Source organism: Malaclemys terrapin, chromosome 3 (genome assembly GCF_027887155.1).
Source record: "Malaclemys terrapin pileata isolate rMalTer1 chromosome 3, rMalTer1.hap1, whole genome shotgun sequence".
Lineage (NCBI taxonomy): Eukaryota > Metazoa > Chordata > Testudines > Emydidae > Malaclemys > Malaclemys terrapin.
The window spans coordinates 81,239,502-81,257,090 of NC_071507.1; the positions used below are offsets into that span (position 1 = coordinate 81,239,502).

General features: G+C 49.3%; 1 protein-coding gene across 3 annotated transcripts in view; it reads left to right on the forward strand.

The window, feature by feature from the left end:
* The first annotated feature begins 9,236 nt into the window (after positions 1 to 9,236).
* TRIM67 (tripartite motif containing 67) overlaps positions 9,237 to 17,589 on the forward strand; it is a 51,032-nt gene continuing 42,679 nt past the window's right edge. For all 3 annotated transcript variants that reach the window (XM_054022204.1, XM_054022205.1, XM_054022206.1), the window contains exon 1: positions 9,237 to 10,451. In XM_054022204.1, coding sequence (XP_053878179.1) covers positions 9,582 to 10,451 — 870 coding nt within the window. In that variant the 5' untranslated portion in view covers positions 9,237 to 9,581. The remainder of the gene's footprint in view (positions 10,452 to 17,589) is intronic.

Consider the following 17,589-nt stretch of genomic DNA (forward strand, 5'->3'; position numbering starts at 1 on the left):
CATGCTCCCGGTCGTCGTCGTCAATTCTGTGGTGTGGGGGGGTCCTTCTGCGCTCCCGGTCTTCGGGGCACTTCGGCGGCAGTCCCGGAGCAAGTGAAGGACCCGCCGCAGAATTGCCGCCGAAGACCCGGGGTGCGGAAGGACCCCCCGCTGCCAAATTGCCGCCCCCCAAATCCTGGTGCCCTAGGCGACCGCTGAGGTTGCCTAAATGGAAGCGCCGGCCCTGGTGCAGTCCCATTTCTCTCAGATTCTTCTGAAGGCAGAAAAGAGGAAGAAATGTAAGAGGCTTTAGCTTTTATAAGAATAAAATAACGTAGATACAAAACATGTTAGAGCCAGATTCTGACACCCTTGCTCACACTGAGTAGCACCTTACTACACGAGTAGTCCCATTGAAATCAGGGGGACTCTTCAGAGTAAGTTGTTACTTAATATGAGTAAGGGTATCAGAATCTGTCCATAGGGATTACAGGCTGTATTTTCTTATGTAATCTAAGTATAATTTTTCACTGTCTATATTAGTTTCTCTTCTGCCCTCTGAACAGCAAAAACGACAGTGTCATTGTAATCCTTCACATCCACATCTCTAATGCAATTACAATTATGTGTACATTTGGCATAAGGGGAAAATTACTTGTTCTGCTCCCCATCACATCATTGACTCTTCCATCACCAGCCCACAGTGTCACTTTGTTAACTGAGCATACAATCTGCCTCTAGAATTATTTTGAAACAAGATCCTTTCTGAGGCGACTAGCATATGTGAACAAGTGCATCATATTAAATTACTCCTCCTCTGAGGCTTACCTGTTACCCTCCAAGACCTAAATGTATGACGATGACCTTTTAAACTGGATGGCAAAGATCTTGAATAAAAGACATGACACAAAATAGTAGAAAAAAAATCTTGAAATTATGTGGATTGATTTTTAAACATCTATTACTTGTTCTATAATCTCCATTTCAAGGTTAATACATTACAGAAATAAATAGTGAGGCAAAACCAGATTTGTGCAGGTCACAGGTAAAGCTCAGTCTAAAACAGAATGATGTATCTCTTCACCAGATGTATTTGACCAGTGCTCCTGCTTCAATAAATATTGCAAAACCTGGGGCCTACTTTTCAAGTACCATCAGCTCCTGCCAAATCTGGCAACCAGCATGACACTGTAGTAGTCAAACTTTGTGCACACTTTGACCAATCTCTTTGCTTCTGCTCTCACTGTACCAATAATCTTTCAGAGAAGATATGGCATTACACCCAATATGATCACTAAAAGTGAGAGAGATCTAGCAAAAGGCCAAAAAGAACCCAAAAGACCTCCATAAGAACTGTTGCTTCTAGGAAATAAAATATCTATCTATCTATCTATATATATATATATATCATGACATGTGTGACATATAGTCATGCCAGAAATATTCATTGTACATCTAGTCCCATAGTCGGGGAAGTCCACTTTAGACTACGTAGATGATAAAAATATTTTAACCACCATATAACAGATACTGGTCATAGTTTTTCCCTATGATTTGATGGCATAAAACATCTGGAAAAATCAGTTGGACATGTTACCTGGGAAATCCCCCTGTATTAATGGTATCTCTGACTGAGCACATCAGGAGAAAGTACAGGAGAATCAACATGAACTCTTGAAGATCCTCCAACCCTTGGCATCCTCAAAGATTGTACTCCCCATAAATGATGGCATATTAGAACTGGCCGATACTATCTGGCAGACACCAGCCTCTGTCTCGCCAACCTGCAAAAGGGCTGACCGGAAATATTATGTCCCAGCTAAGGGCTTGGACTTTTTATTCTCACACCTGCAGCCCAACTCCCTCGTGATTGAAGCAGCTAACCACTGGGCTAAACAACCTCATTACTGGTCCCCACCCCAGGAAAAAGACCTCCAACACCTTGACCTCTGAGGTTGCAAGGTTTACACATCCTCTACTCTTCAATTTAGAATTGCCAACTATACCGCTCTTCTCACTAGCTATGACTTTGACAGTTACAACAACCTTTTTCAATTTATCTCCCACATCCCAGAGGACCGAAGAGCGGATTTTAAATTGGTCCTGGTAGAGGGACAGCTAGTATCCAGAATGGCGCTTCAAGCATCTCTGGACATGGCCGACATGGCAGCTCTCACCACAGCTACTACAGTGGTGATGCGTAGGGCTTCCTGGCTCTCCTCATCTGGCATCCCTAAAGAGCTGCAGACCAAAGTGGACAAAGACAAACTTTTTTCCAGGAAAACCGATGAAGTCCTTCACACAATGAAAGATTCCAGGGCTACCCTCCGAACACTAGGGATCTACACTGCTCCTTCCAAGAGAAAGAGATACCAGCCTTACCAGAGGTCTTGCCTGCAGCAATACAACCACCCACAGTCCAAGCAGTATGACACGGGGAGGTCCCACGGCAGGCCTAACAGACATCAACAAACCCAGTCAGAACAACCTACGTCCCACCCATCGGACAACAAACCGCAATTTTGAAGTCTTGGTTGAGGGTATGAGCGACCACTCCTTACCACCAGCGCCTACTTGCCCTTTTGGCCATCGCCTCCAACGCTTCCACCACGCTTGGCGAAACATCACACAGAATCACTGAGTCCTAGAAATAGTGCAGTTGAGCTATTCTGTCCCCTTTATTTCATGCCCCCCATCCTTCCCCCTTCTCCGTCCCTCTTCAGGGATCCCTCTCACGAACATCTACTTCAGGAAGAAGTAACTCACCTACTCCTCTTAGGTGCAGCGGAAGGGAAGGGAATTTTACTCCACTATTTCTTAACTCAAGAAAAGTGGAGGCTGATGACCCATTCTAGACCTGCAACAACTCAACAAATTCTTCCACTCCCAAAAATTCAGAATGGGCACAATAATACCAGCACTGGAATGAGGGGACTGATTCTCAGCCCTCAACCTCCAAGACGCATACTTCCTTCAATTCACCCAGCAGAGGGGACTGATTCTCAGCCCTCAACCTCCAAGACGCATACTTCCATATCTCAATACACCCAGCACACAGACGATTCCTATGGTTCACAGTGGGACACGACCATTTCCAATACAGAGTGCTCCCATTCAGTCTCTCCATCGCACCGCGGGTGTTTTCCAAGATTCTCAGGGTGGTGGCAGCCCATCAGCGCAAACAAGGGATCATATTTTTCCCAAAGCTGGATGTCTGCCTCATCAAGGGCCAATCGTACGAAGAAACGCATACAGCCACACAGTCGACCATCGCTCTTTTCCAAAGGCTTGGACTGCAAATAAACTTCCAAAAATCCACTGTGATGCCTACACATCAAATAGAGTTCACTGGGGCCTACCTGGACTCAACCCTTGCCAGAGCCTTCCTCCTGCAGGCCAGGTCCCTCACCATCAAACAACTCATACCCACGGTGTCCATCTGCCCAAGGGCTGAAACCAGAACGTGCCTGCAACTTCTGGGCCACATGGCAGCTACCACGTTTGTGGTGAAACACGCCAGACTACACGAGGTGCTTAAGGGGCTGGCTGAGTTTGGTAAACAAAGCCGCTAAGCACAGTCTCCACATCATGGTGACTCCACCCACATACGTGCTGAACTCACTGCACAGGTGGATGGAAAGGGAAAATATAGGCGTAAGAGTTCCCTTTTGCCAAAAACCCCCCGCGCTCATGCCCACCACAGATGCCCCCCTGATAGGCTGGGGTGCACACCTGCAACACCACATGACACAAGGCAGGTGGTCTGCAGCAGAGGCCCATCTGCATATAAACCTCCTAGAACTCAGAGCAGTCAGGTACGCCTGCCTTCACTTCCTCCTACTCATTCGAAACAAATCTATTTGAGTACTCATGGACAACATTTCATGCATGTTCTATATCAACAGACAAGGGGGAGCAAGATCACACTTCCTGTGCATAGAAGTCATCAAACTTTGGAACTGGTGCATACGACATTGCATAGACATCACAGCCTCATACCTGCCGGGGTGTCAGAACACCACCGCCAACACCCTCAGCAGACACTTTTCACAAGAACACAAATTGGAACTAAATCCTACGATCGCATCCCACCTATACTCCCTTTGGGGCTGTCTTTCGATAGATCTATTTGCCACAGCAAAGAACCGCAAATGCCAATTATTTTGCTCCAGAGCGGGACTCGGGACTGGCTCTCTGGGAGACGTATTCCTACTCCCATGGAACTGGACACACATGTATGCATTCCCTCCGATTCCTCTAATACACAGAGTTCTCCTCAAGATCAGGGATGACAAGGCCAAGGTCATGCTTATCGCCCCAGCACGGGCCAGACAGACCAGGTATCCTTACCATAGGCGTGCGCAGCACATTTCATTAGGGTGTGCACCGAGGGAGCCCCACACAAGCTCCACCCCCATTCACTCCCTCCTACTTCCCGCCCCCGACTGCCCCCCTCAGAACCTCCAACCCCCCCGCTCCTTGTCCTGTGACAGCCCCCTCTGAGACCCCACCCTCATGGTAACTGCCTTCCTAGGACCCTACCTTTCCCCTGACTGCCCCGACCCTTAACCACATTCCTGCCCCCAGACAGACCCCCAGGACTCCCATGCCTATCCAACCGCTCTCCGTCCCCTGACTGCCCCCAAGACCCTCTGGTCCATATCCAACCTGCCTGGCCCGGCCCCCTTACCACGCCGCAGCTCAGAACAGAGTCCCCACCAAATCCCACCCCCTGGACATCCCCTTGACCAATAGCATGATGGCACTTACAGGGCGGGCGCAGAGAGCACCAACCAAGCTGGAGCGCAGTGGTGGAAGAGTGCTATAACTGATGTAAGTCAACAAAGGTCATGTGTAGCGCTGGGGAAGTGGCAATTGGCTGGGCGGGGGTAAGAGGGTTCTGTGGGGGGAAGTCTGGGTGCAGGCAGCTCAGTGGGGGATCTGGATGTACAGGGAGATTCCAGGTGCAGGGGCAATGGGAGTCTGCAGGGGGGGACCAAGTGAAAGTGGTTGGAACTCAGCGGGGGGGGGGGAGGTCTGTGTGCAGGGGAGGTAGGGTTCATTTGGGTGGGGGTCTGGGTGTAGGTGGTTGGGGCTCAGTGGGGAGGGTGTCTGGGGGGGCTCATCAGGGTGGTACAGATGCAGGGGAGGTGGGGCTGAGTGAGGGTTTAATGGGCCTGCTTAACAGGGGAGCCCCAGCTGCTGCCAAGGGGATCTGCATGCTGGGCCCCCACTTTCCCTATTCCCTTCTCTTCCCCATCCCATGCCCCTTCCCCACCACTCCATCTCCTCCTCATCCCACCCCCTTCCTTCCCAAACTGCCTCTTTCCCCCTGCCCCCGCGTCCCCTATCCTCTTCTCTTCCCCATCCCATGCCTCTTTTTCACCGCTCCATCTCCTCCCCATCCCACCACCTTCCTTCCCCTCTGCCCCCACTTCCCTCATCCCCTTCTCTTTCCCATCCCATGACCCTTCCCCACCGCTCCATCTCCTCCCCATCCCACCACCTTCCTTCCCCTCTGCCCCCACTTCCCTCATCCCCTTCTCTTTCCCATCCCATGACCCTTCCCCACCACTCCATCTCCTCTCCATCCCACCACCTTCCTTCCCAAACTGCCTCTTTCCCCCTGCCCCCGCATCCCCTATCCTCTTCTCTTCCCCATCCCATGCCCCTTCCCCACCACTCCATCTTTTCCCCATCCCACCCCCTTCTTTCCCCCTGCCTCTTTTCCCCTGCCCTGCCCCACAACTCACTGTTGTACAAAATGAAGGATGGCACACAGAAGGGAGCTCAACCCGCACTAGGACCCAGAAGGTGATGTCCAGCTGCAAAGTCCAGGAAGCTGAGCAGCACCTTATTTTTTCAGCGGGGCTGCAGCAACTCTGTGTTCACAGAAATGGGGGGTGGGGGGGACAGTGGCGTGACCTTGCATCCCATGTGGCCCCCCCACCCCTATTTGGGGGGTAATGCCCCCAAACTATGCCATGAACATTCCCAATCACACACCCCTGTTTCTCCTTCACTTTCTGCAGGGAAGCAAAGAACGCTGCAGGAGGGGGACCTGGGCTGTTTTCATTCCCCCTGGGGCCCAGGAGTACCCCACACAGACCCCCACTGCCCAGCACCATCCCCAGAGACCCAGCACCCCCGCCTGCCTGCCCCCCAGCCACACTCACCGGCCTGCTGGGTGGGGGCTATTTGCCTTGCCTGGGCTGAGCCAGCATCACAGCTGAGGTTGGTGGAGGAATCAGAATGGGAGGGGGCCTGCCCCCCTCATAGCCCCCTTGCCTGGGAACCAGACGAGCCCTCCCCACCATGCTGGCCGAGATGACCCGGCCCCTGCACTGGTCCCAGGCGGCTCAGCCCTGGGAGGTAGCGGGCTGAGCAAGAGGAGCTGGAGTAGTTCCCTCCTCCTCCCTGCTGGGGAGGCGTGGTCAGGCAGCTCTGGCACCGCCCCCCCACAGCTCCCATTGGCCGGGGTTCCTGGGCCAATGGGCTAGGAACCAGGTCAGCTCTGGCAGGGGGAGGGAGGCAGCGTGCAGAGTTGCCCTGCGTCGACTCTCCCCTGCATGCAGGGACACTGGGAGCTGCCCCCAAGGTGAGAGCACCCCACGCCACAGCCCAACTCACCCTGCTCCCTGTCCCCTGACTGCCCCCGCCCCTTGTCCAACCCCCCGGCCCCTCTAACCATGAGGCTCAGACTCCTAGCAGCGTCTGGCTCAGCATGGAGTCCTACATGCTGCCCCGCAGGAGCATGTTGCCCCGCCTCCCACAGCTCTGACTGCCCTGCATTAGGGTGTGCCTCAGCATACCCAGCACACCCTGTGCGCACGCCTATGATCCTTACCTGCTTCACATGTCGATCTCCCCTCCGAGAACTCTCCCAATGAGACCGGACCTCCTCTCCCAGAGCGACAGTTGCATCCTCCATCCACAACTGGAGAAACTTCACCTGACAGCCTGGCTCCTCCTAGTTTCCAATTGCACGAACTAGCCTGTTCGGAGCAAGTCAGACACGTGTTATTACACAGTAGATGCGACTCCACCTGCAATACTTACCTCCAAAAGTGGAAATGATTCTCAATATGGTGCTTACAGAAAACCCACACACCCTGCACCACACCCCTTCCCGATATCCTAGATTACATTTTAGAACTCAAAAACAAAAATCTATTGCTCAGCTCCATCAGAGTTCATCTCGTGGCAATCAACGCCTTCCACGAGAAACTGGACGGCTCCTCTGTCTTCACAAACCCTAATACAAAAGGCTTCCTTACCGGACTCCAAAACCTCTACCCTGAAGTCCACACCCCCCCCCACACACACACCAACCTGGAATTTGAACCTCATCCTCTGAGGCCTCATGAGACCTCCCTTTGAACCAATAGCCACCTCCTCCTTACTCCACATGTCCATGAAGGTTGCATTCCTCGGGGCCATCATGTCAGCCAGATGGGGCAGGGAAATAAGTGCACTGATGGCGAACCCCCTGTACACTAATTTCTTTAAGGACAAGATCATGATGCAACCCCATCCTAAATTTCTGCCAAAGGTGGTGTCCTCTTTGCATCTTAACCAGCCGATACACTTCCCCACTTTTTACCCCAAACCCCACAAAAACCCACAGAAAGCGGCACTTCATACCCTCAGTGTTAGAAGGGTGATTGCCTTCTACTTGGACAGAACAAAATCATTTAGCGAATCACCCCTAGACTCTTCGTATCTACTGCAAAATGCTCCAAAGGAGCTGCTATTTCACAACAGCGCTCTCCAAGTGGATCTCTAACTGTATTAGGTCCTGCTACCAGATCCACAATGTTGAACCTCCTGATGGCATCAGAACTCATTCCACTCAAGCTATGTCAACATCGGTAGCGTTCCTACACAACGTACCCATTATTGACATATGGAAAGCTGCTACATGGTCATCAGACCATACGCTTGCCAAACACTACGCCATCACACAAGATGCCAGAGCGGACATTATAGTAGATCATACAGTACTGTCTGCCACTGCCCAACCTGCAACTCCAAAGTCCCCCCAACCATAGCGGGTACTGCTCTACATTCAGCTGAAGTGGAGCACCCACAGGACACCACTTGAAGAAGTAGAGGTTACTCACCCTGTGCAGTAACTGAGGTTCTTCGAGATCTGTGTCTCTGTGGGTGCTCCACTATCCACCCTCCTCCCCTCTACTCTGGAGTTTGACTTAAAGGACTCTACGGTGGAGAAGGTACTGAGGGGGTCGGAACACACACACGCCAAAGACTCCAATGCTGCCATGAGACCCGACCAGGCACTGCTACCAAAGATCTCCGATCAACGGCACTGGGACGCACCAACACCTGAAGTGGAGCACCCACAGGGACACATATATCAAATAAACCTCAGTTACTGCACAGGGTAAGTAACCGTCTCTTTTAAAACAACCCACAAACATTTAAATACAAAAACAAGAAGTCTGCTGGTGGGATGGAATTTAATATGAATGTGACTTTTAAACAAATTATCTAGTAAATAATGATGGGACTCACAAAACCGTATTATCTACCCAAAATAGTGAAATCGTTTCTATTTATAATCTCTTCATTCTGTTAATAAACCACTCTAAACATATGGAGCGCAAACAAAACAGATGGGGGATTTCCCACCACTGGTTTCTTTCTTATAATGATGGTTATTTTCAATTCACAAAACCCTCAGCTGTCATCTCTGATTTATTTTCTCAGCAAATTTCGGTTTGGGTTACATTGCTACTAGCTCTGGTGCATTTCTTTACTCATGATTCCCAATCCCACTGCCTGTGCATGGAGCAGCCAACCAAGATTCGTGCCTATAATAGCACCCCCCCTTTGCATTATTCTCTCTAACAATGCCTGAACGTTTGGTGGTTCGCATTTGGGTTGGAGCATGATAAGAAATGTATCGAAGGAAACATATTATTCGTTTTGTTATTCGCTTTCAAGCTTCCTCCTTTTCTCAGTCTCGTCCGTTTGGGGGCGGGGAAGCTATTCGGGATAGAAGGCGCTCCCCCCCCCGCCCTCAATGTTTAATCCTCTCTATTAATAATGGATTTTTTAAACCTATAAAGCAATCCCAGCACAGCCCCTTTGAAAGAGTCGCTGTCTCCAGTCTCGGCCAGCCAGCGAGCCGTCCCTTATTTGCTGCACAGACCGCTCCCGCCCTTTGTCCCTCCTCTCCCTCCCCCGCCCCCGTGTACTACTCGATGCAGTGGGAACCCAGCCAGCTCCGCTCCGCGCGCTGCACACACACCAAGGGCGAGCAAATTGCCTTGCAATAAACAATAGCCTCCTGTCGCTGCACCGCCAGCGCCTCCTGCCGAGGTCAGCCCCTCGGGAGCTGTCCAGCCCCGCCGGGAGCGCGCCACTCCGCAGCGGCAGCCAGAGGGGCGGCTCTGTGTGCAGCCTGGCTTGCGGAGCTCCGCCGCCTCCGCCCAGCCAGGCGCTGTCCCTCCCCCGGGGTGCTGAGCCGGAGCGCCGGGGGCCACCCTGGGGCATGGGAAGGGAAGGCGGCAGCGAGCCCCGTCCTCGCCCCGCGCCCCGCCTCGGCGGGCCTGTCTGCTGACCCGGCAGACCCGGCCATGGAAGAGGAGCTGAAGTGCCCGGTGTGCGGCTCGCTGTTCCGGGAGCCCATCATCCTGCCCTGCTCCCACAACGTCTGCCTGCCCTGCGCCCGCACCATCGCCGTGCAGACGCCCGAGCGCGAGCAGCACCTGCCCGCCTTGCTGCAGCCCCGGGCCCCAGCGGCGGCGGCGGCAACCGCGGGGGCGGCGGGGCCCGGGCCGGCGGCGGGCTCGGAGGCTGAGTGCGCCGCGGGAGGCGGCGGCGGGGAGCACGCGGACAAGCTGAGCCTGCACAGCGAGAGCGACAGCGGCTACGGCTCCTACACCCCCAGCCTCAAGTCCCCCAACGGGGTGCGGGTGCTGCCGCTGGGGCCGGCCCCGGCCGGCTCCTCTTCGGCGGCTCTTCCCCGCGGGGCGGGCCCCAGCTCGTCCCTCACCTGCCCGCAATGCCACCGCAGCGCCTCCCTGGACCCGCGCGGCCTCCGCGGCTTCCCGCGCAACCGGCTGCTGGAGGCCATCGTGCAGCGCTACCAGCAAGGCCGGGCCGCCGCCAAGTGCCAGCTCTGCGACCGCAGCCCGCCCGAGGCGGCCACCGTGGCGTGCGAGCAGTGCGAGGTGCTGTACTGCGCCGCCTGCCAGCTCAAGTGCCACCCGACCCGGGGGCCCTTCGCCAAGCACCGCCTGCTGCCCCCGCCCAGCCTCCCGGGCGGGCCCGGCAAGGCGGCGGGGGGCGCCCGCAAGTTGCCCACCTGCGCCGATCACGAGCTGGAGAATTACAGCATGTACTGCGTGAGCTGCGGCACCCCCGTCTGCTACCAGTGCCTGGAGGAGGGCAAGCACGGCCAGCACGAGGTGAAAGCCCTAGGGGCTATGTGGAAACAGCACAAGGTAAGCCCAGGGGCGTAGGGGTGCACCCCTGACCCAAGCAGCACGGCCCTGCCTTCATGGCCAGGGGGAAGGTCTCTGATCATTAGCTCCACTCACCTCTTCACCTGCTGCCCCAGGCAAAAAAGCCTCCCACCGCCCGCCCGTGGAGTGTGGCAGGGGAGGGCCCCAAGCCGGGCAGCCGCCTTCTCTCCCCAGCAGGGGAGGGCCCGGGGAGGGCAACCCCACTCCAGGTACCGCCCCAAGCACATGCTTGGTAGGCTGGTGCCTAGAGCGGGCCCTGCCTCCAGCTCGGGACCTCCAAGCACTTTCCACAGACTGGGGCTCTGTTTTGGCTTTTGCAACCCTCCTCTGCGCCAAGATCATGCTGAGGTGGGAGGAGACAAAGGTGGCTCTCAGCTACCTTTACTCCTCCCCCATTCCTGGAGCAGGCAGGGGGTTGAACTGGCCCTTTGCTCAAATTAGAGCAGCTCCAGGACTGCTGCAATTTATGCTGTCTAGAAGAGTCCCCTACACAACGTTGGTCCTGGAAAGCCCCCAGCACACCCCTGAGACATTCCCAGAATGTCTCCTCCCAACTCCAGCCAGCCCCAACACACCTTCTGTGCAAGGGATGTGGGGGGGGCTGATATAAAGCTGGCTACACCAGATATACCCCACCCAAGATTCCCCTGTATTGGAGCAATCCTGTTACCCCTTCAGGGCAGCCGTACAGTCACTTCATGCCACCAGAGTAACACAATGTATCTTTAATGGGGCCAAGGATCTAGCCCCACAATGAGGAAGAAGTATTCTATGTCAGTGACAGTTCTTGTTGAGGGGGATGAGATAAGAGGGCGATTCTGGGTGACGCGCCCTAGTGTCTTGATGTTTATCTGAACATTGAGGCTACTTCATTTCCATAATTCTCTGATAGCCTTCAGCTCTCCTTTCCCTTCACGCAACTCTCCAATAGGCCCCTGGTCCTTCCTCCCTTCTTGTTGATCCTCCATTAGACCCTGGGCAGCATGTTCACTTCTCATGACCTTCTAATAACTCAAATGCTCCCTCTCTGTGATCTTGTATTAGGCCGTAACTTCTCGACTTCCAAATCTCAAACCAAATCCGGTTTCTTCCCAATCCAAATGAAATTAGAGAGGCAGACAGTTGTTGGGCCTTCCATAGCATCTGTATCTGTCACTTTGCTATAAACGTGTCAGTGATGGAAGGTTGCTTGGGACCCACTGGAGGGCTGCAGAGAGGGAAGGTGTGTAGAGGTTTATTTGCAAGTCATGCTCGAGCCTTTTAGAGGGCTGTGTGGTGGCTGCGATCCACAGTAATGATGGTAGTTAAGGATGGAGAAGGTGAGGGTCTTATCCACATTAATCCAAAAACTAGTGATGGTAGTGTTTGGTTAAGGAACAGATGAAGGCTTGGCCAGTTCAGAGATTGCTACAGTCTGGTTCACTCATCCCTAGTATTGGTACTCATTATAATTTGAACCATTCAGGGAACTTGTCTGGAGGCTTTGGGAGATAGTACTTTCACATAAGAGGGGGTTTGCTGATATTTGTGTGCAAGATGGAGCTGCTGGTCATGCAATCTTCTTATATAAAAAGCTGGCGTTGTTTCATATACTTTTTGGATAGAGACCAAGAGATGATTATTTTAAAATTGATTTGAAGCTTGTCAGTCTTGCCAGGAAGCCTGGAACTGACTCGATTAAGAATTAATGATTAATATTTTACATGTATAGAATGCTTGTCATCCTCAGCACATTACAATTATCCATACAGTAGCACTGAGGAGGGTCCCTCCCTCATGAAGGAAGAGCACCCAACTGCCACATTCCTTCAGGTGGGGCAGCTTGCTTCCTTCTGTTGGCTACTGCAGAGGAAAGGCTTGCCTCCTCCCTATTCCCTTTGGTATGATTAGCACCTTTGGGGGGTAATGAGAGGGTCTGTGATCATTTTTGGCTACTGCATAGGGGTAAAAAATGGATCACTTCTTGTGCCCTGATCCCTGGCTCCCCACACAGTAATGCTGACGTAGAACACATAGGGCTTCAATTTGTAAAGACTCATGAAAAGATCCCACATGGCATCAGCTGTACAGAACTCTGTTTATTGATCAGAAGAATGCATGAGTGAATCAGCCCTGATAGTACTTCAATTTGTGTTTCAACAGAGTTAAGGTATTTCCAGCTAAGGACTTACTTAGACCACTAAACCATCTCCTGAATAACTTGATTTTTTTGTGTTCAGGAGTTAAATTCACTTGACTCATAAGCTTCAGGTCATGAATTCACAGCTTTTGCCATTTATGCTAATTACAGAATCTGATTTTGGGTGGAAAGTCTTCATTAGGGAGTCTACTGAACCCCTGATGAACAATGATTGATTTCAATATGCAGAAGTGGTTAGTGTTTTGTAGATTGTGAAGCCAGTTTGTGTTCAACTAGAGTCTACTTGTGTTACAACTGATTAACGCCTTTTGAAATGGTGTGATAAACTGTGGTGCTGATCAAGATACATTGTAAATCATTTTTCATTCTTACAAACTTTGTCAGAGGAATGAACTAAATTCTGTTGTTTTGTGTTTTCACTGCATTTTTCCTCCTGAGAGTGTGTTCTCACAGAATGTGATTTTCCCTTGTTATATATAGTTTGAATGTTATGATAAAGGTTCTAAAGGGAACAGTAAAATAACCTAAAATTAACTAATTTTTGTGACAGTAGTAATCTTTTCATGTCTTGTAAGTTTTAATTATCCTAGAACAATATACTTGGCAGGAAATAAAAATATTGAAACTGCCAACAGGAGCCAGTCTAACCCCTCATTTCATGTTTATTTTCAGATAGTTGGATTTTGGAACTGAATATTTGTAGTTGGACCTAAGTAAGTTTTCAGATGCAGTAATTTACACTTACTGCCTCCTGGGTCCTGTAACTTTGGCCAACCATAAATTAAAGTGTTGTATTTAGAATTATATGGCAAATTTAATTGTTTGTACATGTTATTGCTAGATAGTCTAGCTCATCTGCCATGAGCATTTTGTAGTCATATTAGTTTAATAAAGATACTTTCCCCTAAATATATATATAGGAATCTGCCATAAGTAAATTATTTTGGAGAAGTTAGAAATTATGTAATATACGAACACAGAGCCAGCTCCTGAGTTGGTATAAATCAGTGGAGGCTCATTGATTTATATCAGCTGAGGTTCTGGTGGGAAGGCTTTAAAGGGATTGATCAAAATTGTGTTCTCCTATTGTTGGAGGGAAGGATATTGTACTTTGTGTATGTACAGCACCTAGTATGATGGAGCCAGGATCACATCTGGGATCTCGAGGCTCTACTGTAATACAAAAATATTAATAATATTACTGACGATAGATTTAAATTTGTGGGCCCTTTGACTCACAGGTATGAGGAAGCACGGTGAACAAGTCTCAGTTCTGCAACTTCTGTTGAGTCCTGCCATGTAGATCAAAAATATAACTATTGTGCATGTGTGATCTTGTAGTAGAGCCGACATCAGGAACTTTAATTGGACAGGTGTTTGTTTAGGACATTGATGCATAGGGAGATGAGCAAGTAGTTGAAGGAAAATATTGGAGTAAGGATGTATCTTTAGAAGGTAGACCAGAATTGCCCCAAACCCCTACCCTCAGGAGCACCGCCAGCTTTTCTGCCACCCTAGGCAACGGAAGGTCCTGCTCCGAAATGCCGCCCCGCCCCCCCGAGGCAGCGGAAGGTCCCGCTGCCGAAATACCTCTGCAGTCACCGCCCCCCAAATTGTAGCACCCTAGGCAACTGCCTAGGTCGCCTAATGGTTTGCGCCAGCCCTGCCTACCCTCCATTCCCAGAAACTTGGAAGCTCTTTAAGAATTCAGAGCCTGGGTCATATGATGTAATTAGTAGTTAATCTGCTATGATGATAGATGGAGGAAAAGAAAGGTAAATGAGCAATGAACTCTTCTTTTAAAAAAGAATGATAGAATTATCTGTCTCATTTTCTAAAATCAGGGAAGACATCAGTCTTCTATGCCTAGCTAGATTTGATTACTTGTCCTCCTTGTTATCTGTCTGTTACTGTATTTGATAAGAGTATAACCTTTTTACCCATCTACAGAATCCTTATTTCATTGCTGGACCCAGATATTAAAATTAAGATCAATGTGGATAGAACAACATTTGTCAGGAATTATTAATTGTCATGGTTAATGGAGCTTGTAACTTGCAGTTCAGCTTCAAGCAAATCCTTCCACCATTTGAAAGAGAGCTCTGAGTGTACAGGGTGCATTTTATAGTGGCTTATGGAGGTTTTAGGCATCTGAATCCATTTTGTTTTAATGGAAAGTACATGGCTAAATCCATTTGCTTTAAAAACCACCCTATAAATGTTTTAATAAACAAGGCTATTATCTCTAAATGGGTTTAGTGATCAGAAAACTGGCTTTCATATTCTACTTGCAGTAGCACAACTAAAATTATTTAATGAGTGAAAAAGTTTGGTCAAGTTATTTGATCAATTTCTTTATCAAGTTTATGTACAGGGTCTTCTTCATGGTGGCTATATATGAGGAGCTGAGACTGAATGTGTTCAGTTACATTAATATCCATGTAGTTGATGATTGCTCTGGATTGACTCAGAATTTAATGGCTGCCATGATAACTAGGGGACAATCCCCAGTTTTTGGCCCCATCCATATTGTGGGATGCACTGTGCTCTGATGTTGGGGATGGGATTAGATGTTGGTGTGGTGGCAATTATATTTTTGTCATGGACTAACTATAGTCGCCTTTGTTTTGTGGCTGAGGCATACCTGTCCTGTTGGGACCAGTCCACTAGCCACTGATTGGCAGAGTACATCACACTCCAGCCCCGCTCTCTCTTTACTTTGTTACACCATTCCATCACATTCCCACCTGGTGCTGGCAAAAATATGTCCTGTTGGTGAGGTACAGGCACGTGACCAAAAGGAATGTAGAACTGGGGGAATCTTCACCAGCCCCTTTGTGATGCTTTGGTGGCACACAGGGACCTTATCAAGGGATAAGGATTTGGCCCAATGAGCCTGGTAAATTTTTGGACCAGACATTGTTACTTCAAATTTTGTGAAATGCCAAGAATTTGAGTAGGAAAAAACACATACATAAGTACTGACAGCAATAATATAATTATTATAGCTCTTCCTATTAGATTAGTTACAAGTTAATTGTAGTAGAGGATATTCTATTTTCAAATTTGGTACCAGTACAATACATGTAATTGGGCTTAATATGGAACATTTCCATGAACAGAAGGGTAAACATTAGGGTTGATTCTTCCTTAAGCCTTCAATGCTATGTCCCATTGTAGGCCAATTTGTGCCTACCCCTAATGTGGCTCCCTAAGGTAAGACCCTCCTGTGGTTGTGTTAGAGTTTCCTACCTCATCGGTCAAAGCATAGGAAATAGAGCAGAAGGAGCAGCGCACCCAATGTCTTCCCTCTCCCAGGGCTTGTCTATACTTACCGCGCTGGTTCGGCGGCAGGCAATCGAACTTCTGGGTTCGATTTATCGCGTCTAGTCTGGACGCGATAAATCGAACTCAGAAGTGCTCCCCGTCGACTCCGGTAATCCTGCTCGCCGCGAGGAGTACGCGGAGTCGACGGGGGAGCCTGCCTGCCGGGTCTGGACGGCGGTAAGTTCGAACTAAGGTATGTCGACTTCAGCTACGTTATTCACGTAGCTGAAGTTGCGTACCTTAGTTCGATTTGGGGATTTAGTGTAGACCAAGCCCCAGTTGACTATGTGCATAGGGAGGGAGGGGCAGAGGACGGGTAGAGCGGAGCTGGCACAAGGGGGAAGTGAGCTGTGCCCTTGTCAGGGTAGCTGTAAATCACTTCCCCTCAGGAGCAAGCAGAGAATAAATGGTAACTTTGACTCATATCTACAAAGGTACGTAGGTGCCTAAACAACAAAGTTAGGTATTTAAGTCCCAGTTCTAGCTCCACTGCGAGCCACAAAACTCCTGCCAAACTCTGTAGGTCCCTGAATTCACTCGGCACCTAAGATTTTGGAGTAATCTACCATTTTACTGTAGAGAAATATTTAAACAGTTACTGAGGTAGAAAGAGAGAGCGAAAGAATACCTAAATACCTTTGTGGATCTGGGCCTAAGTGCTAACATTGTAGTAAGAGACCAATGGCAAGATCTTAAGCTAGTGTAAATTGGCATAGCTCCATTTGCTTTAATGCAGCTACGTCAATTAGCAGCAGCAGAGGATCTGGCTCATAGTATATTTTCCACAAGCTGTTTTAATGAAGCACTGCTGGTTGATATAGTATTGAAAGAGTTCCTGAGGTTACATCAGCCATAACATAACACAAAACATAGTGCTGTTGACAATTAGACAGTTTTGCTATTCTGCATCTGTAGTATGTTGGTTAAATATACTCCAGAGTCTGATCATGCAATTTTATCTGTGAAGGGGCAAAGGTCATTGAAGCTCTATGCAGGGGCAAGGGTCTGCTTCCATGGATGCAATTACAGGACCAGGGCCTTCATGTGTACTTTTCAAAGAAATAATGTAATGCACTTTTGTGTGTGTTACATCATTATAGTTGTGTAAGATACTGCACTTGTCTAAGGTTGTTATCAAGTAAACAAGATGGGTGAGATAATATCTTTTATTGGACCAATTTCTGCTGGTGAAAGAGACAAGCTTTCGACCTTACAGAGAGCTCTTCCTCAGCTCTGGGAAAGGTGTTCAGAGTATCACAGCTAAATACAAGGTTATAAATGCCATGTTTTACGCTTTGAGGAATAATATGTGGTTATGTAAAGAGAATTGTAGTACATACTCACAAAGGGGTGGAGTTAGCGTTGCTTAGTTTTGTGGCTAGAATTCTAGTTCAAACATCATGTAAAATTCACCCGTTTAAATTATTCATAAACAAAACATTATCTTAAAGTTGTCATACAATAGTGAAAGTACATATTTTTTTTCACCCTCTCATAACTCAAAATGAGTAAAAGAATTCTTCCAGAAATATTCACCTCTGGGTTAAGTTGAAGAATGAATGCTTTCAGCCCCAAAAGAAATTTTTACACAGTATTAAAAGACTATACAAATAGGGCTTTGTAATGAAAGTTATAATATATTTTAACTGT